This window comes from Meriones unguiculatus, chromosome 15 (genome assembly GCF_030254825.1).
Source record: "Meriones unguiculatus strain TT.TT164.6M chromosome 15, Bangor_MerUng_6.1, whole genome shotgun sequence".
NCBI classification, from domain to species: Eukaryota; Metazoa; Chordata; class Mammalia; order Rodentia; family Muridae; genus Meriones; species Meriones unguiculatus.
In genome coordinates, this window is record NC_083362.1 from 62,094,394 (window position 1) to 62,118,156 (window position 23,763).

General features: G+C 52.8%; 1 protein-coding gene across 10 annotated transcripts in view; it reads left to right on the forward strand.

Annotated features, from left to right (window-relative positions):
• The window catches only part of LOC110539384 (striated muscle enriched protein kinase), a 49,671-nt gene that overhangs the window by 7,673 nt on the left and 18,235 nt on the right, over nucleotides 1-23,763 (forward strand). For 8 of the 10 annotated variants that reach the window (XM_060368666.1, XM_060368662.1, XM_060368665.1 and 5 more), the window contains 14 exons: nucleotides 1,386-1,529; nucleotides 2,035-2,217; nucleotides 11,919-12,094; nucleotides 12,330-12,418; nucleotides 13,298-13,473; nucleotides 15,847-16,107; nucleotides 17,244-17,402; nucleotides 17,517-17,706; nucleotides 17,813-18,036; nucleotides 20,610-20,729; nucleotides 20,944-21,048; nucleotides 21,225-21,431; nucleotides 21,759-21,882; nucleotides 21,979-22,154. In XM_060368666.1, coding sequence (XP_060224649.1) covers nucleotides 1,463-1,529; nucleotides 2,035-2,217; nucleotides 11,919-12,094; nucleotides 12,330-12,418; nucleotides 13,298-13,473; nucleotides 15,847-16,107; nucleotides 17,244-17,402; nucleotides 17,517-17,706; nucleotides 17,813-18,036; nucleotides 20,610-20,729; nucleotides 20,944-21,048; nucleotides 21,225-21,431; nucleotides 21,759-21,882; nucleotides 21,979-22,154 — 2,257 coding nt within the window. In that variant the 5' untranslated portion in view covers nucleotides 1,386-1,462. Of the gene's footprint in view, nucleotides 1-1,385; nucleotides 1,530-2,034; nucleotides 2,218-10,953; nucleotides 11,119-11,918; nucleotides 12,095-12,329; nucleotides 12,419-13,297; nucleotides 13,474-14,755; nucleotides 14,827-15,846; nucleotides 16,108-17,243; nucleotides 17,403-17,516; nucleotides 17,707-17,812; nucleotides 18,037-20,609; nucleotides 20,730-20,943; nucleotides 21,049-21,224; nucleotides 21,432-21,758; nucleotides 21,883-21,978; nucleotides 22,155-23,763 lie in introns of those variants that run through there. The other 2 variants (XM_060368668.1, XM_021626248.2) reach the window with 2 other exon arrangements.

Below are 23,763 nucleotides of genomic sequence, written 5' to 3' on the forward strand. Positions count from 1 at the left end.
TCCAGCACAATTCCCTTTCCTCTTTGTGGCCACACTCACCTTCTAGCCACCTCTGTTTCATCCTTGCATCCTGCATCACTGATTTCTATGGATGATGAACAGCATCACCAACGGAATGCCACTGCCCCTAACCCTGAACATCTCTAACAGCAACTCAGGGCCTGCTCCTGGAGAGGAAAGCAGCCTTTGCTTTCCTTGGTGTGTCCCAGGTCCTGCTGTACCGGTGTTATTGTGCTTAACCATTTTGTAATTTTCTCTTATCAAAATTTTCCACCTACCTATTGGCACCATAGGATCTTTAGATGTGTGTAGGCTCGTATCCATCCTGCTTACCATGGTTACTGTGTTCCCACCACAGTGTGTACCCGGAAGTTGTGTCCAGTAGGGCCTGAAGAGATGTTGCCTCATTTCTGTCTGGATGCCAGCTGTCCAAAGCACTCAGTGTTAGCCCTCCATCTTGCCCATAATGGGGCTGAGACTGAGAGAGATGATCTCATTTGCTGAAGTAGACAAAGTTCAAAAGACAACCAACCTGGGATCCCCACTGCCCTTTTCAGCTGTCTATGCTCTCTGTTATCTAGCTGATAGAATGTAAGAGGTTGAAAATACCAAGGAAGGAGTTGGAGGTATGGCTCAGTGGAAAGGCATTTCTCCGGTATGCAAGAGGCCCTGAGTTCAACCTCCAGCATACATTCAGACGATCTCTAGTGAGAACCACAACACTTGTGATTTCTCTCTCTGTGTGTGGATAGTATCCTGTACGAAGGCACCATATCACATTTCCTATTGTATGACTGGTACTCTGTGCTCGGTATGCAGCTACGTATAGTGTTGCTGTTTGCTGAAGGGACAGAGTCAAAGCTGATTTTCATAGACCTTATCTCTCGGCCACTGTCTCTTTGGAGTTTGGTGGCCTTCCATGTTCAACCACGCTGTCCCACATTTCCCTGGGAACGTAGCATTGCTCCTTAGGTCTTAGGTGGCTGGTAGCTTGTTCTTTGTCCGTTGGTGCTTAAATGGTCTTGTGGCACGGAGAGTGCTTTCCTAAGATCTGCTAGGACATACAGCACAACCAAGTCATGTGAAGACACCCTCACTGCCCCTAGAAGCCAGCAGTACTTGGGAGTGAGGTGTGGTCTCTACCATCCTGCAGTGATTGATTAGGAACCTTTTCTCTGGCTTCCCTTTTTCTTTGTCTCAGGACAGTCAAGAGAGAGGCCTTTGCCTCCCTTAGACTCTGCCTGCCAGGGACACCTCACACTGGGTTTCGGTTTTCTCAGACTTTGTACTGCCAACAACCCCTTTCCCCACAAATGTTCCCCAAATGCGCTCACAAGGCTCATGTGTCCCCTTACCCTCTCCACCTCTGCTCCTGTGCCTGGCAGAGTCCTCAGACGATTCCTATGTATCCGCTGGGGAAGAGCCCCTGGAGGCGCCCGTGTTTGAGATACCCCTGCAAAACATGGTGGTGGCACCAGGAGCTGACGTGCTACTCAAGTGTATCATCACCGCCAACCCCCTGCCCCAAGGTGAGCCGTGGGGAGGGCTGGGGAGCTGGCAGGCTGGGGTGGGGTGCTTGTGGTATAGGGGCAGGAGAGGTTGCCTGGAATCCTCTTAGGGCAGGACGGGGAAGAGGAAAATTGTTCGTCCATGGGGCTTCCCTGGCTCTGGAAGATTGTCCCCTAGCTCTCCAGTTCAGGGGTAAGGCAGCCTGGGAGTGAGGGGAGATGCCTCAGGATTCCCCAGAGGGAAGAAGGCCAAAGATGTGCCTAGTTGGTGGGGTGTTTTCCTAGCACACACACAGACTGAGTCTGAGTTTGACTGACAGCACTGCACAATGTGGTGGAGCTTCTGTAATCCCAGCTACACAGTGAGCCTGGGCTACTCTTTTTTAAATTAAAAAAAAAAAAAAGTATTGGCATGGGAAAACAATAAGCCGAGCTCCTGTGGGGTGGTAAGGTGATGAGGAAGGATGAGATTCCCCAGCAAATCTTTTGTGTCCGTGGCGAGCTGGTTCTTCCTCCTTCCCCACAGTGTCCTGGAAGAAGGACGGGTCGACGCTGCACAGCGAGGGTCGCCTTCTCATCCGGGCTGAGGGCGAGCGGTACACGCTGCTGCTCAGGGAGGCCCGGGCTGCCGACGCCGGGAGCTACACAGCCACTGCCACCAATGAACTAGGCCAGGCCAGCTGTGCTTCCTCGCTAGCCGTGAGACCTGGTAGGGAGCCTTCGGGACTGGGTCTGGGTTGGGGTGAGCTGCGGACTCTTCTTGTGAACATGAGGCCTGGGGTCACAGTCTTCCCACTTGGGCCCAAGCACTTGGCTGCCCAGTGTGCACAATCTTTCCATGTGCTGGGTCCAACTCTCTGTAGGAGGCAGTCCTATTCTCCGTGAAGTTGGTGAAATTCATCTTTGAACATCCTCTAGTTCTCAGCCTTCCTGAGAGATCCACCTGCCTCTGCCTCAGTGAGTGCTGGGATTACAGGCCTCACTACCAGGCTTCTTTGCTACTTTATAACTTTAATTTGCTATAGTTATGAATTGTACTGTAAATATCTATGTTTTCTGATGGTCTTGGGAGACCCCTGTGAAAGAATCATTTGACCATAAAGGGATTGAGACTCCACAGGTTGAGAACAGCTGCTCTAAATGTTATCTTTCCAAAGTAATTCTCAGCCCTCAGGCAGGCAGAGGCAGGCCATCTCTGTGAGCTTGAGGCCAGCCTGGGCTACAAAGTGAGACCAAGGCTACACAAGAAACCCTGTCTTGGGAAAAACAAAAACAAAACCCAAGGTAATTCTCTGAATGGAGTCTTGTGGAAAGGCCAAATGTCTTCGAGTCTTTGAGAAAAAGAATGTCTTAGTTAGACCTTAGTTAGATTTAAGAGGCACCAGGAGATTCTGAGGCTATTTCTTCTCAGTACAAGGGAAAGAAAGAAAGAAAAAGAAAGAAAGAGAGAGGGGGGAAGGAAGGAAGGAAGGAAGGAAGGAAGGAAGGAAGGAAGGAAGGAAGGAATAAGAGTCCAAGTGCTGTTTCTGTTTCTGTTAGATCTCAGGTCCTACAGAGCTGCAGCTGAGAGTACCACTCAGACACGGCCATGCTGGGGCATCCCTGTCTATTCTTACGAAGACCCTCGCTTGGTGTCAGAATGCTTCCTTTGGGTTCCCGCTTGGCAATCTTTCTGGTTCAGGCAGGGCTGGGCCAGTATCTATGTGCATGGCAGTTCTACTCGTTTAGGTGGCTGGGTCTAACAATGTGTTACTGATCATGGATGGTAGGAGGGGGTAGGGTGGGTATTATATCAGGAAAAGGTACTGGCGAAACCCACAAAGGTGGATGTTATCAGTGGGTGTCTAGACTGGCTGGGAGGCCAGAGCTCAGACAGTTGCACTAAGACTCCAGGGCCCTGGAGGAGGCCTGGAGTTGGCATACCTGTCTTGTGCCTTTCTTCCCTTCAGGGCTGCAGAGACATACTTGGGACTCCCTGTGTGCACCATTTCAGAGCCTCAGCACTCCCATTTGGGAGTTCTTGGTGGGCGCTGGTATTGGCCTTTGGGCTGTTTAGCTTCTTTGGTGGCATGTCTGCTTGTGGTCTCTTCCCTTCACCCCACATCCTTCCCTGGGGCTGTGTTTCAGCTTTCTCCTCTCCTCACCCTCCCACTATGCTGAATCATGCCCACCCCTCCACTTCGTGCTTTCACCCTTCCATCACCTCTGGGATCTGGCCTCTGACTCAGCTCCCAGCTCTCCTCAGGGCCCCAGGCCTGCCTGGCTCCAGAACTCTAGTCAATACTTGGCTTGGACTGAGAGTTGGCAAGGGACAGGATGTGAGGTGCCCCAGTACTGGCTGGTGGCCACCTGGGAGCCTTTTAAGGTTGGGAAAGCAGTTTGGGGCATGGCAGCTGTCAGCACTTGACTGGGAGTTCTGTGTTTGCCACGTTGAAGCTCCCTGAGCTTCAGCTTCCCTCATTTGTAAACCGGGGATAATTATACCATCCTCACGGATTGGAAGCGAGCGTGCGAACAAGCTTTACGGACTGTAAAGCTGTAGACAAATGTTAGTTGTTAGCGTTCGAGGTTGATGTCGTGTACATGAGCTCAGCTTTCCATGAGGATCTAGAAAGTGCCTTGTCCTTCTCTGCCCTTTTTTGTTTTCTTCACACTGACTGTGCCTTGGGGACTCCACTCCTGCTCCTCCCCCCCCCCCGGGTCCTCAGCTTGTCACGACCTCTCTGTGCCTGCTTCATCCTGGGGAGCCAGAGAACTTTCATTATGTCATTAGGTTCTACCAAGCATTGGAGCAGTCCCCCCCATAAGTCAGACTGGCTCCGGGGCCCAAGATGCTGGCGGGCAGGTCCAGACTCAGCACTGCTTGCGGAGCAAGCTGACTTTCTTACCCTACAAGGCACTGTTTGGTCTAGAGTGGTTGGATGGAGGCCATAGAGCCAAGTAGAGGAGCTGGAGCAGGCAGAACCAGGGGCGGCAAAGACATTTGGCAATGAGGGGGTCCCAGGCCCGGTGTGTGTGAGTACGGATGATGGGGCTGTCTGGCACCGTCCCCACTGCAGAGACCTGCACTGAGCCACTGCTCTTTCTTCCCGACTTCCCACCCTTACACTCAGTGCCCCAGGAACAAGGTTGGATGCCCAGTGAGCTCCAGGGGTACCCACCCCATCAGGGCCTGCTTTTGAAACCCCACAGATGTCAGTTCTTGGAACTACGGTAACCAGGACCCCGGCACCTATAGAATACAGCTGTTGGCCTGGGGGAGCAGGGGCTACTGTGAAGGCAGCCTCGCCCGGACCGTGAGTTCGTTGCCCCCACTGAATAACTCTAAAGCACGGTTTAGATGGAGGGAGTCTCTGGAGTGGGCGGTGGGTGCCTAACTGAGGTCGGAGCTTCTGATAGCTGCCACATCTGTCACCACAGGCCTCTGTTGAGTACCTACCCGTGCCAGGTGCCCTGTCTCCAAACAGTTGCTTCTGTTTGCAGAGTGCCAACAGTGTAATTTTTTTTTCTAAGATTTATTTACTAATTATGTACAGTATTCTGCATGTATGCCTGAAATCCAGAAGAGGGCGCCAGATCTCATTATAGATGGTTGTGAGGCACCGTGGGGTTGCTGGGAATTGAACTCAGGACCTCTGGAAGAGCAGCCAGTGCTCTTAACCTCTGAGCCATCTCTCCAGGCCCAGTGTACTTTTTTTTTTTCCAAGTCTTTTCATGTCTCTTTCCTCAGGTTCTAATTGCATCCTGTATGTGTGCATATGTGTGCATGGATGGAGACATAGATGTGTCATATATATCCTCATATACATATGTGGAGCTATGTGTGCGTGTGTGCGCACACAGAGGCATGCAGTCTTACAGATGGGGGAGAAAAAGTATATGATTACATCAAGCTTGGGCTAGGCCAGAAGGCTGGGAACCTGCCTGGGAATGTTATCAGCAATGTGATAAGTAATGGAAATTACTTATCCAAGTAACAAATCAGTGTGTGTGTTGGATAAACAATAACCAGCTGGTATTTGCTGAGTGCTTCCTATGTACTAGGCCCACTGTTGATCACATAGTCACCTTTAACCCAGCTCTGGGAAGGAGGTCTGGCTGTTGTGTCCATGTCACTCATGAGGCAGCTGAGACTTGGGAAGTGTTAGCAAAGTACTCCAGGGCAGTGATGACCAGCAGGCCTTTGCACGACAAGGGAAGTGTCCTGGGTCTGTACTGTGCACTGTGGTACACCAATCGCGCATCCGGCATCCGGCACTTGAAATGTGGCTAGTGCAATTAGGAACTTTGGTTTTTAGATAATGTCGTCTTACTTGTCATGCATGTTAAACAGTCTCATCCGTTACTTCTCCCCCCACACCTCAGTTAGGATGCTAAACTAGGTCAACTGGTGGCTGAACATCTCTAACCACTGCACTGTACAGTCCCCTTTCCTACTACTCTGAAGAGTTTGGGGCTACTGTGTTCCCTGAGATTGTAGGGAGGAGATTGCCCAGGCCTCTATAAGTAGGGGAAGGGATTGTCTCTGTCTCTTTTCCTGACTCTCCATCTCTGTCCTGTGTGGCTCTGGACCTGTTTCCTGATCTTGGGTCCTTTCTACTGTGAACTCTGGCAGGAGGCCCTCTAGTGCTGGCCAGGAGGAAAGAGGCTCAAAGTGTCCATTCCTCCTCACTGTCTGCATTTCTCATGTGTTGGAACCCAAGGTCTTGCATTTTCCAGCCAAGACGGCCTCTTCAGTTTAACTTAGCTGGCTTCATTCTCTCTCTCTCTCTCTCTCTCTCTCTCTCTCTCTCTCTCTCTCTGTGTGTGTGTGTGTGTGTGTGTGTGTCTGTCTGTCTGTCTGTCTGTCTCTCTGTCTGTCTTTCCCTGTCTCTGTCTGCATCTGTTTGTCCTCATCCTTCTTTCGGTCTGTCATGTAAGGATCTTAATGGATGAGCTATGTGCTCAGTAAGACTAGTGAGGTTCTGAGTGGATAGAGAATTGGACCCCAACATTTGGACCAGGAGACGACATTCATCATGGCTTCTCTTAGTCTTGTGTTTAAGATCGCCACTAACATGTTTGAGAAGAGGGTATTTATTGGGCAACATGAACACAAAAGGAAAGAAAGAAATGGTGCCACTAGCCTCTACCCTCTTTTCCTGGACTGGGTCCTAGGCAACTGTATGCATAGTTTCAGGTTCCTCCCTAGCAATGACAGTGGCCGCTAATAAAAGAGTTCTCTGGATACCTCACAATCCCTGTTATCCATTTCACTGGGATCTGGACATGTGAGAAAGCAGGGTACCATGCTCTACTCACTCAGCCTCAGCTCTCCCTCCCCATTCCTGCCTGTCAGCATCAGGGGTACCTGTGGGCTGACTCCCCAAGGCTGTCACTTAAAATGGAGCTTATCTATCACCCACCACCTGTCACAAGAACAGAGACTCAATTGAGTGGCTGCAAACAGCTTCCCTGGCCCAGAGCAATCCAGCATAATCATATGTGAAAAATTCAACACTGGTCTGGCTGGGTCAGGCTGACCATGTGAAAATCTTACCAGTGTTTCATACATTTAAAACTAAACCTGAACTACTCTCAGCCGTGTTTCTTCTCACCCCAGGGAATCCTGGGGAAATGGTCATGCCCACACACTAGACAAGCCCCACCTCCAAGCCCAGCCCTCCCTTCCCCTCGCTTCCTCACTGATGGCAGCCATTTCAAAAAGCACCTGTGTGGAACCTTCCAAGACAGTACAAACGGAGGCCAGGCCATATGGAGGTGCTGGCTGACCCCCAGCCCATTCTTCCTTCCCCACAAACCACATAGGGCTCTCTTTGGCCTTCAGAGCAAAGGCCAGTTCTTCAGTGGCCTCCGCCTTCTATACAAATTGGGCAGAGTCTCTCTCAGGTGGGGCATGACAAGGGATTCCTGTGCTCACACTTTTTATGTTGTCCCTTTATTTCGTTCGTTCGTTCATTCGTTCGTTCGTTCCTTCCTTCCTTCCTTTCTTCCTTCCTTCCTTCCTTTCTCTTTTTTTGAGACAGATCTTTCTGTGTAGCCCTGGCTGTCATAGAACTCACTTTGTAGACCAGGCTGGCCTCAAACCCACAGAGATTCATCCACCTGCCTCTGCCTCCCAAGTGCTGGGATTAAAAGCATGCTGCGCAGTGCCTGTTGCCCCTTTCTTATTTTGTCACCCACATTCATTCCCAGACCATTACTCTGGAGACCTCCGAGCCTACACCTTCTACCTCTCATAGTTTGTTTGTTTTGCTTTGTACCAACTTCTGTAAAACAAACTCTATTTGACATACCACCTCTTCCACTATTCCCAGAGTCAAGAGACATCTATTGGCTCCTCCCTTGCCACCTTGTCCCCATTCTTGCTCACTATTCCATCCAAATGTATCTGACCAGTCCTTATCAAGCCAAAGTCCCCTAACTACATGACTGTGTTTTTTTCCACCATCTTAGCCCTTGCAGCCGTGCCTAAAGACCTTGCAGGACAGATTGAGGGCTGTGTGGACTATAAGACTTGGGGATGAGGTGAGATGGATGAGAGAAGCATTATCTGGGGAGTTCAAGCCAGGGAAGCACCCTGAGTAGCCTGTGGGGAGCTGGGGGACACAGAGTAATAAGGGTCTTTCTGAGAGGGGAGGTTGGGATGGTGGCAGAGACCACAGAGGAGTGGTCCTCCGAGTCCTCAAAGGCATCAGCAGCCCCCGAGAATGTACTGGATGCACAGACTGTTGACCTCTGGCGACCCAGGCCTGTAACCCCAGCTACCGTAGAGGCTGAGATTATAACCTGCCAGGGATACTGAGTGAGTTCAAGGCCACCCTAAGCAACATAAAGACGCCTTGTCTCAAAACCAGAAGAAGGAGGCCTAGTTCAGTGGAATGCTTGCAGAGCATGTGCAAGGCCCCAGGTCCAGTCCCCAGTACTGCAAAACAAATGACCCAAACAGCCTGTCAGCCCAAGTCCAGGCCGTGAATCATAGAGAATTAGAGGGGGGCCAGCCAGCCATAGCCCAAGGAACTCTTCAGGGGATTCCAATGCACAGGGAACTTTGAAAACCAGTTGGGTGGTGGTGGTGCACACTTTTAATCCCAGCACTCAGGAGGCAGAGGTAAGCAGATCTCTGAAGCCAAAGCCAGCCTGGTCTACAGAGTGAGTTCCACACAACCAGAGCTACACAGAGAAACCTTGTCTCAACAAACAAACAAACAAACAAAAAACCCAGCCAACTGGGAAAAAAAAAAGTTTTAAATCACTGGCCTGGAGTTAAAGACCTAGCTCAAATTGTGAAGCTGGCAGGTGTAATTGTAAACACAAGGGCTGTAGAACCACTTATGGGTTCACAGCCCTGTTCTGAAGCTGAATGGCCAAGTCCAGTGAGACTCAGCAGCATCACCTCTTTGAGTTCCCCTCTTCCCGTGAGGATTCGCCTAGGTCTCAAAATGTTCATGTACCTAGGAATCTCTAGAGTCCTTTTGAAATGGGGTTCGGGAGAGATACAGTTTTTGACTTCTCACTTCAGAAAATCAATTCTGCTGGCTGGATGAGGTTTGGGAATCTGTATTTCAAAATAAGCCCCAAGTGGTACCCGTGTGGGTAGTTCAAGCATTACTCTGACAGTCCTGATGTAGAGAGCTTTGGGAGACGCCATTCATGTGCTAGAATGGGCAGCATCGAAGCTGTAACTGTAGTGAAAACTCTACAGACAGCGGAGAGCTTAGGACCGACTGGGTGCACTACTTACTGGCCTGGGGCGTCCCTGCTCCATGGGTTCTCTAATTCTGGTTTTTATTGAATGGGATTGACCTGAAAGCACTGTGGAAAGGGTGGCTAGAGTCAGCACATAAATAGCTGGGTCAAATGTGAAGGGGTGGTCCTTCAACGGGAAGGTGCACAAGAACTGGCTGGCTATGTCCTGGCTGGTGTATCTCCCACATTGAAATCTGGGTTTGTAGATGGATCACTGGCTACAAAGGTGCCTTTGCCCACGAGGCCAACGGAGCTTGGGATCCTCCAGCTTGGCGACAAACTTTGGGGTTATGGCAGAGCAGAAACCATTCCATTTCCCCCCCCCACAGAGTGCACTTGTCCTACCCCTCTGGAGCGGGACCATCCACCCGGGCTAGCAATCTGGCCAATAGACGTGACCTAAATTTGCTGATTGGTTGGATAGCACCTAGGTGATATTCTCCTGATGGCCACCAGGTGTCTCTGAGGCATTGGCAGGCCTTTGCCAAGCCGTCTTAAATCTTTGCCCCTCCCTCCTTCCCTGGGCTAGGGAGCTGCCTCAGCACTGTCCAGCCTGGAGGTGACCCGTGAGCCAGGAATCTAAGCTCTGTGGAGGGAAAGGAGCTCCCTCTTACGAGGGCTGTGCCTGTGATCCCAGTGTCAGCTGGTGGCCACGCCTCCAGCTGCAAGTGCCATTCTGATTTCTCTCTCCTCCCCAACCTTGAGACAGCCAGCCTAAAAGTGGGCCCTCCTCTTGGACCCCACCCCTCTTCCTCACTGGCAGTACTGGGAACACAGGTCATAGCTTGGGAATGTGGCCCTGGATGAAGTGAGGGGATAAAGCAGGGAGACGAATTTGTGGTCACAGCTCAACACCTCTGTCTCTATTGCTCTTTTCAAGCCCCTTCCCTACCTACTGGATGCTGGTGAGGACTGGCCATTGGTGGGGAGTGGCCCATACTTTCCTAGTTATGGGCCCTGGTGGGCTGATGGGTGAAGGGCAAGTTGCCATAGGGATCCAGGAGAGCCCACTGTTGGGCTGGATACAGGCCTGTGTCCCGAAGAGCCTGCTCTCCCAGACTTGCCTAGTATAGGACCTGGGAGGCAGCAGCCAAGCACCAAGTTTCCTTAGTTGATGGGGAGCAGGGGAAAAGGACGACAAAGCCCTGACAGTCCTTTAGTTTTCTGTGTCTGAGAAAGTTGGTTGTGGCCTGTTCTAGGGTTAAGGCTAGGCAGCCATGCATTCCCAGGACAGGAGTCTTGGTTTGGGTGAAGCAAGGGGTAACACAACGCCATTTGCTTTCGGCGCTTCCTATGGTGGATTGGTCAATATTTATGGCAAGGATATCCATTCAATATCCAGGCAAGGATATTAAATGCCACACTACCCCTATCCCCCATCTGAGAACTGGGGTCCCCACACCTGGAGTCCAGGCCCCGTTAGTGGGCTCAGCTCTTGTCAGTGTCCCAAGCTGTAAAGAGAGGAAAGGCAGACTCCCGGCTGCTTGGAATGAGCAGTGGCTAAATTCAGCTGGGCTGGGCTCCGCCCCTTCCCCTGTTCCTATTCCACCGCTCCAGAGGCTGCTCCCTGTGGTCTCAGCCGGCACCACCTTCCCAGCCAGCGCCTGCCTGCTGCCCAGCCTCTTGCTGGCTGGCCACCCCCACCTCCTTCTTCCCCCTCCTAGGCTCACTTCCCCTCCCCCAGGGACGGCTCAGTGCGGGGCCTCAGCTGGGTCAGCGAGTGAGTGGGGCTGGGCAGGCTGAACGCCTGCTCCCTGGGGAGCTAAGGCCAGTGGGCAGTGGACAGGGAACAGGCGGGCCTGGTGCCAGGGCAGAGGCTTAAGGAAGGTGCAGGCCGGGGGTCCGTGTGCAAAGTCTCAGGGTGAGTTGGGGTGCAGTACTGCTGGGGGCTTGGGGTTGGGGAACCAGGAGGAGGGGCCAGGGGGCCTGTGGCAGATTCATGTCTGTATTTGGCAGTCGGATAAGCGCCAGCTCAGCGAGGCTGGGCCCCTAGCCAGTTGTAGGGGAGAGCTTCAGGGCCCTGGGGACACCCCTCCCCCAAGGCAGACTCAGGTGCCCCCCTCCTCTTTTCCTAGGCCGAACCATTCTTTTCTATGGATGACTGTAATTCTGCCATCTCCTGAAAATTTGGGGTTCATGCTGTAGAGACGGCGCCAACAGGTGCCCCTGGGGAAGCCGAGAAGGGAGAGGGGGAAGGGCTGCCTGGACACTGCCGCCTCATTGGCCCTGGAAGAGGTCAGGATTGGGCTTCTCTGGGGTGTGCTCTTCTTCGCTAGGCTCAGCTCACCCAAGAAACCAGTCCTGATCTTGTGGGATCCCAGAGATATCTACTTTCTCCTTTGGAGCTAGTAACATAGATGAACTGCTTGAGTAGAATTCAGGATTCTACTCAAGGCCAAGTAGTGGCCCTGCCGCTGGCCAAACCTTTTGCTCCAGGCTATTCTCTGTAGAATATCATCAGGGTCAGAGTTGGCAGGCCTTGACAGAGGAGGAATCAGACTCAGGGAGAGGAAGTCCTTGGGCATAGTCAAGCAGCCAGAGAGGTTCACCAGGAGGTGAAATCAGGCTGGGCCTGCAGGAGCTGCCTCACCCACCTCTCTACGTTATACCCAGCCAGCTCTCTCTGTCCTTTTTCCCTGATATCCTCTATCTCTCCTCCAGGCGGGTCCACATCTCCTTTCAGCAGTCCCATCACCTCTGATGAGGAGTACCTGAGCCCCCCAGAGGAGTTCCCAGAGCCTGGGGAGACCTGGCCCCGAACCCCTACCATGAAGCTCAGCCCCAGCCAGGATCGGGATTCCTCTGACTCTTCCTCCAAGGCCCCCCCAACCTTCAAGGTCAGCCCCCCTGAGGCTGGTATCCAGCCTCCCGTAGACACCGTCCCTTTGTGCAGCCCTTATTCTTGAGGCCACTCTTAGGCATTGCGTTTAACGGAGCCTCGCCCCATGAACCCTTTTTTCCCACAGAGAGTCACAGACTGGTGTGGAAGTGACCTCTGTGTCCCGGGTCCCCCAGCTCTCAGCAGCCGGTGCTATGCGCTGTCACCCCTGATGCTTTGGGATTTTCCTTCAGGTCTCGCTCATGGACCAATCGGTAAGAGAAGGCCAAGACGTCATCATGAGCATCCGAGTGCAGGGAGAGCCCAAGCCTGTGGTCTCCTGGTAAGCAGCAGCCACCTCGACCCTCCTTTCCCCTGCTTCCCAGGCTAAGCCGAAACCGCTGTGGGTAGAAGGGAGCGGAGCTTTCAAGAACTTCTCTTGGGACCCCCATCTCAGCTGGAGCAGGACCACCGTCCTGCCTGCCCAGGGCTTCCTCTCTTGGGGAGGTGCTGGAGCAATGACTGTTCACCCGCTCTGAATGGATAGTCAGAACTCCTCTTGCCCTGTGGAAGGCTGACCGTCTCTACGCCATCAGCTGCTGCAGGGTGGATTTTGAAACCAAGCCATTCTGTGCTCGGCCTGTGGTAGACCCAGTCCTTACAGTTTGTTTCCGAGCTGCCCAAGTCTGAGTTAAATTCTCAGCTGCCATGCCTTGTGCATCCCAGGTGCCCAGAACATTAGTCAGCATGTCATCATCCCATCCCCACACTGTTTTGGGGTTCTGTCCTTTTTATTTTTAATTGATTTTGTGGTCTCAGTGTGTATGTGTGTGTGTGTGTGTGTGTGTGTGTATTCTTTTAAGATTGAAAGTTCTTCATACCCTTTGGGGGAGTGGGAAGCCATGTTTCTGCTACAAGTATGTGGGAATAAGATACAGGGTCATTTGAGAACTTTTTAGAAGAAAACTAGGTTCTGAGATCTAAGAGATCCAAGCGGATCTGAAGGTTTTTAAAGAGGGTGGAAAGGTGAAGTCAGGGTAAACCTGGGTTTGGGACCCAGAGGTGCATATAGATCACCATATTGATTTATATATACAAATCATCCATATAGATTTGGGAAGCCATTGGGGAGGGGAGGCGACGGCTCTTCAGCCTCCCTCCTGCTTGCTGTTGCTGCAAATGCAGATGAGGGCTTCAGGTCCTAGCTTTGTCTCTTTGACAGGCTGAGAAATCGTCAACCAGTGCGCCCAGACCAGCGGCGCTTCGCAGAGGAGGCCGAGGGTGGGCTCTGCCGGTTGCGGATCCTGGCCGCCGAGAGGGGCGATGCTGGCTTCTACACCTGCAAGGCAGTCAACGAGTATGGCGCTCGGCAGTGTGAGGCCCGCCTGGAGGTCCGAGGTGAGAGGCCACAGACTCGTGAAATCCCTGCCTGTCCTCATCTTTACCCCATTGACAGCTCACATTACGACCTCAGTTATAGGATGTCACCCTGAAAGGGCCACGGAGGTCCCCTGGTCCGGCCGCTTATATTGTAGTTGGCTAAACTGAAGCCCAGAGAAAGGAAATGACTCGCCCGAGATCACACAGCAAATCATTCCATACTCGACTGACTCCCCAGTCTGCCTGCCTCACGTTCCGTCCTGGTGACTCCCGGCAGGAGCTTGAAGCCCTGCACCCTGCAGCCAGCCATCCTATTTACACATTCTTCCAAGCTTTTGACCACCTCTTCCCTGACACACTTGCCCTGCTCTTGTGCCCAACCCCCTACTCTCCCCACACATCTGGTCATTGTACAGAAACCGTTGTGGTTGGGGTGGCCGTGGGGAGTGCTGGACCCGTTCGAAGGGACCCTTAGGGTATCATCGTCTTGGGATGTTGGAGGGACACCAGGAGTGCCAGGATTATGGAGCCCTGAAGTGTGGACAGGACCGGGCCCTCAGAGTTGGGGACATAAGGCAGGGTTCTCTGGCAGCAGGTGTAATAGGCTCTATCTAGGTTGCCGTTTGGAGGCTGCTGGGTCACTCCTCCAGAGGCTGGCCATCCGTTTGACCTTCCCTTCCACGTGCTGTCATGGGAATAGGAACATCTCCTCAGCCCCTTATTCTGCCACGGTCCTTCCCTGCCCCTCACTGGGCACCTTTCCTTCAAGCCTGGCGAAGACTAGATCTAGGGGCTTCCCATGACATTCTTAAAGTCCTGCTGGAGCCCAGACCTGTGGTCCTGGTTCCTGTGCCAGGCCTCGCCTGCCTCACTCTCCCTGGTTCCTCTTGTTGCTGTGATTGCCACCTCTTTGAGTTCTGAATTCTTCAGTCCTGTTTCCAGACCTCTTCCTTCTCTGGGGTTGGGCCTGCCTCGCTTCTGTGTTAACCTGTCTGTGTCTTGGTGCGTCTTTCTCTTTGGGATTCCTTCCAGTATCCCACAGGCTTTGGGGTGCTCCTAACGGCTATGAATACTTCTCCCCTTGTTGCTTAGGATCGCTGCCTGAGGAACCCCAGAGACCAGGCTAGCCACTGGCCCTTTCACCCCTATCTATGGGGAGCTGAAAGTGGCAGTTTTAGAGGCAGCTTCATATCCAGGGGGGCCCTAGCCAGGTCTGTGTGCCTGTGGTGTGCGCGTGTGCGTGAGTGTGTGTGCCGCACTAACCTGCCGCTTGCTGACTGAGGTTTTTGTCTGTACACAGGCGAGTGAGCTCAGGGGGCCACCTGCGCTGCCCCTCGCTACCCTCCGAGCTGCGCCCCTGTCTCAGGCACCTCTCGGACCTCGCTGTGTTTCACTGCCTCCTGCCCACAGACCCAGCCGGCTCTCCGGCCCGGACTTATCCCAGCCTCCCCTTTCCTCCCTACCCTGTGCAGCACCCTGGGGTAGTCCATGGGCCCCTGTGGATCGTTCTTCCCCCAGCGGATATGTGGCTGTGCAGGCCAGGAGGCTCCCAGAAGGACTGAGTACTGGGGAGGGGTAACCATGAGGGGTGCCAAGCTCCCCCCACCCCCGGTCTTCCCATAGGGAGCATCAAGCGAGTGCATGTGCTATGCTGCTACAGGCCACTGTCTGTCTTTCTGTTTGTCTGTCTGTGTGTCTGTGACAGTCAGGGAAGAATGCCTCTGAGCTGAGGTGGGATAAGACAGAACATGGCCTCTGTGAGATGGAGGGGCTCAGAGGGACAGGTGCAGTGAACAGGAGGCTCACTGGGAAGGGGCAGGGTACTGAACCTTTCAGAAATGGGTTTTAAATGGCACAACACTTTCTATTTCACAAGAGACCAAAAAACCAGGGGTCAGGGGCTAAGCCCTGGCTGCTGGCAAGCTTAGGACCAGTGGGGCACCCTTCTTCACAGCCACATTCAACCTGTTCCGTCTGGGAATGGGAGAGGCAGCCAGGTCGAGCACAGGAGCAGGGTCTTAGTCGGGGTGGAGGTTTGGAAACACTATTTCGTAGCTCAAATAAAGTCCAGTTTGTACCCAGCTAAGCGTGCTGTGTTTTCTTTACTGCCGCCGCCGTTTTTCGGATTCCTCCCCCCAACCCCCCATTCACTCTCACCTCTCATCGCTTTTCCCTCCCAGGGGGCCAACACGGGTTCCCATCTCAGAGCCAGGTCTAGGGGCTCCTTGCTGTCTTGCCTGGGGCGGATGGGCTTTCCCAGTCTCCAGAGGAACCAAAAATGCATCTCTCTCTCTGTATCTGTCTGTCTCTCTGTGTGTGCGTGTGTGTGTGTCTTCCTCGCCCTGTGTGTCTCTGCTCTGTCTGTGCCCCCTGTGGCTGCCTTCCCCTCAGCACACCCTGAAAGCCGGTCCCTGGCCGTGCTGGCCCCTCTGCAGGACGTGGACGTGGGGGCCGGGGAGATGGCGCTGTTTGAGTGCCTGGTGGCAGGTCCAGCTGACGTGGAGGTAGACTGGCTGTGCCGTGGCCGCCTGCTGCAGCCCGCGCTGCTCAAATGCAAGATGCATTTTGATGGCCGCAAATGCAAGCTACTGCTCACCTCTGTACATGAGGACGACAGTGGTGTCTACACCTGCAAGCTGAGCACAGCCAAAGGTAACTACTCACTCAGATGCCAGGGCTGCCGTGGCACTCAGAGCTGGGGAGGGGACTGAAGGGCCTGGGTACAGAATGGATGCCCAAGAGGGAACTCCAATTGCTGGGGCCAGGAGATAGTGTGGGCTTCTAACCAACCAAACAATGAGCACTTATTGTGGGATTCTCAACCTTCCTAATTCCTTTTAATATAGTTCCTCGTGTTGCAGTGACCTACCCCCCCAACCATAAAATTGTTTTCGCTGTTACTTCATAACTGTAATTTTGTCACCGTTATGAATCATAATGTAAATACTTGATATGCTGAATATCTGATCTGTGCCCCCTGGGAAAGGGTCATTGGATCCCAAGGGGTCATGACCCACAGGTTGAGCGCCACTACTTAAACTGACACTTGGGTCAGAAAGTTAAGTTCCTGTGTTCACTATTCCCAAGACAGAGCGAGTCCATTGAGATCTAGGAAACAAACCTGACTTGGGCATCTCTGTCCTTGCCCTGCAAGCTGACAAGCGCATGTCTATGGTCTGAGCTTTCCGCCATCCATCTGTGAAGAGGGATGGTGCTGATACCTGCCAGGCAGGGGGATGGGTAAGATTAGTGAGGTCACCCCTGCAGAGAACAAAGCTCTGTAGAAGTCCAAGTCCCATGGATACCAGCTGTTGTTACTGTCAATGGCATCTCCGCCCTGGTCCTTCTCTCAGTGAAGAGCAGAAATGAGGGCGCCTGCCTCTCGGGTAGAGAGTATAGAGTGGGACCAAGAGACATCTGCTCTGGGCATATGACAGGTGGGACAGAGTGTGGGCACAAACCAGACACAGAAAAGTCTGGGCAGTGGGCTTATCTTCAAGAACCTTCTCAGAATCAAGCTATGTTTCATCTCGAATGGACAGAGTAAGGTAAGAGATCCTGTGATCCTATCGTATCCCCAGCCCGCCTTGACAGGCTGCTGCCCGTCCTTGCTGACCTCCTGCCTCCTAGGAAGGCCTGGTCTATGAATCTTGACCCACTGCCTCAGCCCTCACGCTGAGCCTTTGTAGGACTCCAGCTCAAGCTCTTAAAGCAGGAGGTCCCTGGTGAGATGAGGTGTCTGGGCCTCCCTAGCCTTCTTTGACCCAGCGCTGCCCACTTCCTCCCAGATGAACTGACGTGCAGTGCCCGGCTGACGGTCCGGCCATCGCTGGCGCCTCTGTTCACCCGGTTGCTGGAAGATGTAGAGGTGCTTGAAGGCCGCGCTGCCCGCTTGGATTGCAAGATCAGTGGTACCCCACCTCCCTCTGTTTCCTGGACTCATTTTGGTATGGCTCCCCATGCTGAATGTGCCGAGAAATATCTAGGGTTAAGATAGGGTGTGCCCAGAGGAAAGGTCCCTCTGCTTTAGTAGATCTTCATCTATATCCCCCCTCCCCCAGGCCACCCCATAAAGGAGAGTGAGAACTTGCGGCTGCAACAGGATGGGGGCCTACACTCACTGCACATTGCCCGGGTGGGCAGTGAGGATGAGGGACTTTATGAAGTCAGTGCCACCAACACCCATGGCCAGGCCCACTGTTCTGCTCAGCTATATGTGGAGGAGCCTCGGACAGCTGCCTCTGGCCCCAGGTACCCCAGGACCCCCAGGTGCCGCCTGCAGTGCCTCTGAGGGATCTTTACCCTGAACCAGGAGGGCAGAGCTGTGCACGCCTGGGCAGCCATGTGGTTCTTACAGCTCGAAGCTGGAGAAGATGCCATCCATCCCTGAGGAGCCAGAGCATGGAGATCTGGAGAGGCTGTCCATTCCCGACTTCCTGCGGCCACTGCAAGATCTGGAAGTGGGGCTGGCTAAGGAGGCCATGCTGGAGTGCCAAGTGACCGGCCTGCCCTATCCCACCATCAGCTGGTTCCACAATGGCCACCGCATTCAAAGCAGTGATGAGCGACGCATGACACAGTGTACGTGACGGGGAAGAGACCCAGTTAACTCTTGGCTTTTTTGGATCCTCCCCTAGGACCCACTGGGCGGTCTTCTCTTCATAGTCTGGTTAGAGATGGAGGGGGAGAGGAGGTTGGGGAACAGAGCTTTTAGGGGCTCTGAGGTCAGTCTGCTAGCTGCTGACTCACCCCTGACTGGCTCTGTTAGCACTTACAGGGCAGGCAGGAAGGCCTGCTGCTGACCAGCATGCGGACTGCAGGCAGGTTACAGAATCCTCAGTGCCTTTCCTCCCTCATTTGCAACTGAGCTGTGGTGAGAATGAAATCAGCTCAAAACACAGACACAGACACACACACACACACACACACACACACACACGTGCACACGATATATATCGCCAAAAGCAGGGACGGGCAGATAGCAAGTGGTCAGCAAATGATAAGTCTGAATATGGTTTTTGATGCCACCACTCTCGCTGTTGATAAAGCGTTGCTGCTCACAAACCTGAGACATCTCAGTGGAAGGGGCTGGCATGCACAGGGTCTTGCTGAAGGGAGGCTGATGAAGAGTTGCTGACTAGTAAAACAGGAAAGAGGGAGTCAGGACTTAGGTTGGAGTTCTCTTGCCCGGTTGTTTTCCCACGGTAACACTTGTGTTCTATTGTTGAAGCAACATGAATCTCACATGAGTTCCTCCTGCGTCCGCTCATGACAGTTTTGTTCTATAGCTGCACCTAATAGTCCCTTATTAGGTGCTTTCTATGTGGTGCACCCCAAGTCCTGAAGACCCCGAGACAGGTACAAACTTACCTTGTGATAAGCCTGTGAGGCAGGTACTCTTACGCCTGTTTACAGATGGGGAAACTGAGGCTTAGAGAGGTACAGACACTTCCTCAAAGCTAAGCAACCCCCCCCCCTCGACCCAAGCCCATCTCCCGGTCTGCTCTTGACTAGCATTGTAGCTCAGTTTGTAAAGTGCTTACTTATGGCTCTGAAGCCCCAGGTGTAATCTCTGCTACTGCATAAACTGGGTGTGGCATCTGGAATGCCAGCATTTGGGAGGTAGAGATAGGAGAATCACAAGTTCAAGGTCATTCTCAGCTGCATAGTGGATTTCTAGGCTGCTCTGGACTACATGAAACCCTGTCAAAGGGAAGGGAAAAGAAGGGAGTATAGAAAAGAGAGGAAAGAAGAAAGAAAAGAGAAATACAGACTGTTTTTTAGTCACTTATATTCCCAACTCCACCTTCATCTCATCACTAGCAGCCCAGAAGCTATCATTGCTTAGGTCACAGACCTTCTTGTGTCCCCATTTACTTTGAGGGCCTAGATGGGTGTCTGTCGCAGGGTCTGAGCTGACATCATTGCTGTGCCAGTCTTTGCTTTCTCTTCCTTTAGAAATAGTGTAGGCAGAAATGAATGAATGAATGGCCATTCGAAGTGAGCTAGCTGCTAAAGGAAGGCAGGAGTGTTTGAGGACTTCCCTGGTGTGAAGAACAGTACAGGCCAGCCTTTCTTCATGTCCTGTGAGAGATGGCATCCTTATCATTGATGGAGCACAGCACAAGGGAGGAGCTTTGGGATGAAATGAAACACGAGTTCAAACCACTGCTTCAGCATTTATTAGCTGTGTTACCTTGGGCAAGTCAATTAGTGTCTCTGACCTCACTGGTAAAGGGGGATAATTTTGTAGAGTTGTTGAAAGGATTAGGGCTGAGAAAACCATGCCAAGTGCCTGGCATAGGATGAACACAGAGCAGGCAACTCTTACTGCAATTTATAATATGACATGTATTTGGCATTAAACTTCATGCAAAGCACTGAGTTCTAGGCGAAAGACGCACAGCTGGATGGGAGCTGTCTCTCACAGAAGTGAAAAGGAGAAATCTCCAAAATCATTGGGACCTGTTACTTAGGTCCCAAGAGGGCTGGAGAGCCAGGAAGGGCATCAGGGTACTGGGAAGAGAAGGAAGTGGGGCCATGGCAGGATGGGCTTCATGGACCTGCACCTGAACTATGCTTTAAAGGAGAAGGAAGCTCCAGGTAAGCACTGAGAATGTTCTAAAAGGGAGGACTTTGGTGAGCAAAGATCCTGAGGTGAAACTCATATGGCCTGTTGAGGGACCTGATGGACTGAGAGACGCGAAGGAATAGCAGATGGTAGGGAGGGCATTGAGGTTTCTGGGTTTGGCTTTCCTCAGGCTCCATTGGAGAGTAGGGACATGCAGTGGCCATTGGGATAAGAAGAGACTGGGGGGAGGGAGCTGCTAACAGAACTTCGTCAGAACCTTGACTTGGAGGTTGTAACCCCTCAGAGGTACAGGAATGAGAGGCCTGTCACAGGGTCAGGGACCTACAGCTAAAGACAAACCCAGTGTGAGAAGAAGATGCCAAGTGGTTGGGCTTGAAATGTCGAAGGACCCACAAGGATTAGCCTTGGCTACAGGAAGCACATGCCTCTTGGAGGCTGCCCTGTCCTTTCCCACTTTTCCCTTTCTGTGCAGTGGGTAATGTGTGTGGCCAAGTTTGAGCTGGCATGGGCCCAGCCCACTAAGTGTCCTGATCAGCCATGTATCACTCCCCCCCCCCAACAGACAGAGATATACATCGCCTGGTGTTCCCAGCTGTGGGGCCTCAGCACGCTGGTGTCTATAAGAGTGTCATCGCCAACAAGCTGGGCAAAGCTGCCTGCTACGCCCACCTCTACGTGTCAGGTGAGGCAAGCATCCTCTCCAGCAGCTGCATTCACTCTGGCCTCTGGCACCAACCAAGGGCTGGGCTGGGGGTGGGGCTCGACACCAGCTCCCTCTCTACCCCTGAGAGAGCAGCTGTCAGTGCCCCTGTGCCCGTGGCTGAGCCTCAGCCCCAGCTCTCTGCAGAGCTGTGAGGCTCTAAAGCACGCCAACACCTCCCACCTGTGGCTTTCAGATGTGGTTCCAGGCCCTCCGGATGGTGCTCCGAAAGTAGTGGCTGTGACAGGGAGGATGGTCACGCTATCCTGGAACCCACCCAGGAATCTGGACATGGCTATTGGTGGGTCCTACGGGGTCATGTAGGTCAGAGGATGGGGGAAAGAAGCATGAACAGTGATGGCTCAAGCCAGGGCACTAAAAGGCTTTTGAGCATATGATGGGGGCGGCAGGGGTAGGCAGGAGTGGGTAATGTGCTAGAAAGTAGGACTGGGAACGTTTTTACTGATTCTTCTCTAGACCCAGATTCCCTGACGTACACTGTGCAGCACCAGGTGTTAGGCTCGGACCAGTGGACGGCGCTGGTCACGGGCCTGCGGGAGCCTGAGTGGGCAGCCACAGGGCTGAAGAAGGGACTCCAGTACATCTTCAGGGTCCTCAGCACCAGCGGCAAGAGCAGCAGCAAGCCCTCGGCGCCGTCGGAGCCTGTGCAGCTGTTAGAGCGTGGTGAGCCCAAGGCTCTGTGAGCGCGGGCGTGGGTGTGCGTGGGGTCAGTGGCGGAGGCACAAAAGCTGCTCTAGACTTGGTGACTGTAGGGTGGACAGTTGCTCGGCAGTCCCATCAGCGGGAGCAGTGGTCTGGGTACAAAGCTGCATTGCCATCTGTCCTTCCTTAGCTGCTTCCTGGCTGTCCCACCACTCTGAGCTCCAACGTCTCCATCTGTAAAAGTGGAGCTCTGGGAGGGTGTTGGGAGAGCTACAGAGGGTACCACAGTCCCTTGTCTCAGCTCAGCAGAGACCTGTGTTCTCTCCACCCCCCACCCCCGCCCCTCAGGCCCACCCCTGGAAGAGGCCCCTGCTGTGCTGGACAAACCAGACGTTGTGTATGTGGTAGAGGGCCAGCCGGCTTGTGTCACTGTCACCTTTAACCACGTGGAGGCCCAGGTTGTCTGGAGGAGGTATGAGTCCTTGCTCACCACCACCACCACCACCACCACCGCCGCCAACCTGTGATCATCCAGCCCCAACTCCCCACCTGGCGATCTCTTCCATAGCTGCCGAGGAGCCCTCCTAGAGGCACGCACGGGCGTGTATGAACTGAGGCAGCCAGATGACGACCGGTATTGTCTTCGGATCTGCCGGGTGAGCCGCCGAGACCTGGGGCCCCTTACCTGTACTGCCCGGAACCGCCATGGCACAAAGGCCTGCTCGGTCACTCTGGAGCTGGCAGGTAGGTGACAACTTTATAGTCCTGCCTCTGAGGCATGCTGCCATTACCGGAGGTTCAATCCAACATCCTTCTAGTAACGATAACACTATTAGTAATAGTAAGTTTGTGAGTCTGAGGTCACCTGGGCTGTAAGTGAAAAAGCTCTAGCCTTTTTTTTTTTTTTTTTTTTTTGGTCCTTCAAGACAGTGTAGCCCTGACTGTTCTGGAACATGTGTTGTAGACCAGGTTGGTCTTGAACTCACAGAGATCCACCTGCCTCTGCTGGGATTGAAAGCCTGTGCCAATACTACCTAGTGAGGTCTAGTCTTTAATAGAAAAAACAAAACCAAAACCTGGAATTTAACTTACTGTAGAGTACTTGCTTAGAACAAGGCCTTAGGTTTTATCCCTCGCACTGACACACACACACACACACACACACACACACACACTCACACACACACTCACACTCACACACACCTGTACATACCCAGTGTTGTGGTATTTAGTGTCTCATGTGAGCCCGGATCAGTGTAAAGTACTTAACATATCTCATTTAATGCATCGACCTTGTGAGATGGGCTTGGTTGCCATTCCCATTTTACAGACGAGGAAACAAAGTCAAAGTGTTGAATAACCTGGCCCAAGGTCACAGAGACTAAGAACAGGAACTAGGTTCAAGTCCCCATGTCAGAATCCAAAGCTGCCCGTACTAAAACTGTAAGGAAACAGTGTCTCAGCTGAAACAGTATGGAAGGAGGAGATGATTAAAGAGCCAAAGCCCTCGAGCTCAGCTTGTGCCCAGCCCTGAGGCTCCTGGCTGCTCTTCAGCATCACTGTCACCTTTAACCACATGGAGGCCCAGAACCAAAGCCCCTTTTTGTAACTTCTCCTCTGAAGCCAGAGCTTCTGAGGTGTAGCATGCATTAAGTGGCCAGTGTTTTCTGTGCTGGATGGTTAATTAATTCCGGCCACTTAAAACTTCAGATCCACCTGAACCGAATATTGTCACCTGCTGAGTGGATACAGTTCCAAAAAAAGCAAAGAAAGTGACATTTTAGTTAGCACAGGCCATCCATGAACAAATGGACGTTTTTTGTTGCTTAAAAAAAAAAAAAAAAAAAATCACTGAAGTTCACTAAAATCTTCCAGAGTTTTGACCTTGACAGATGGCCTCCTCCCTCAGCAGACAGGGGACTGAGTTCCTAGAGTGAAAGCAACCAAGCAACCATGGAGTGGGTATGGAGCAGCCATGGGGCTAGGAGGGAAAGCTGGGGGCCTCCTGACCCTGGGTAGATGGCCTTTCTATTTCCAGAGTTCTGCTTTTGCCCAGCCCCTACCCTGCACTGTCCCCAGACCATAGAATCTTCCCAGGTGTAACCAAACATGGGGCTTGGAGAAGCCTAGGAGCCCTGTGTCCTAGCCTGGCATGAATGGTGGTTGAAGAAGACTTTCTTAACCAGCCAGAGCCAAAAGGGACCTGGGCTTCTACCACACACTCCATTCTGTTTGGCCCTGCTTCACCTCCAGCTGGGCAGGGTAGGTAGAAAGGGGGTTCCCTCTGCTGTCTGCCACACAGCAGCCTCTTCCCCAGCCTCAGAATGGCCTCTCCCGTTGTCTGTATAAAGCC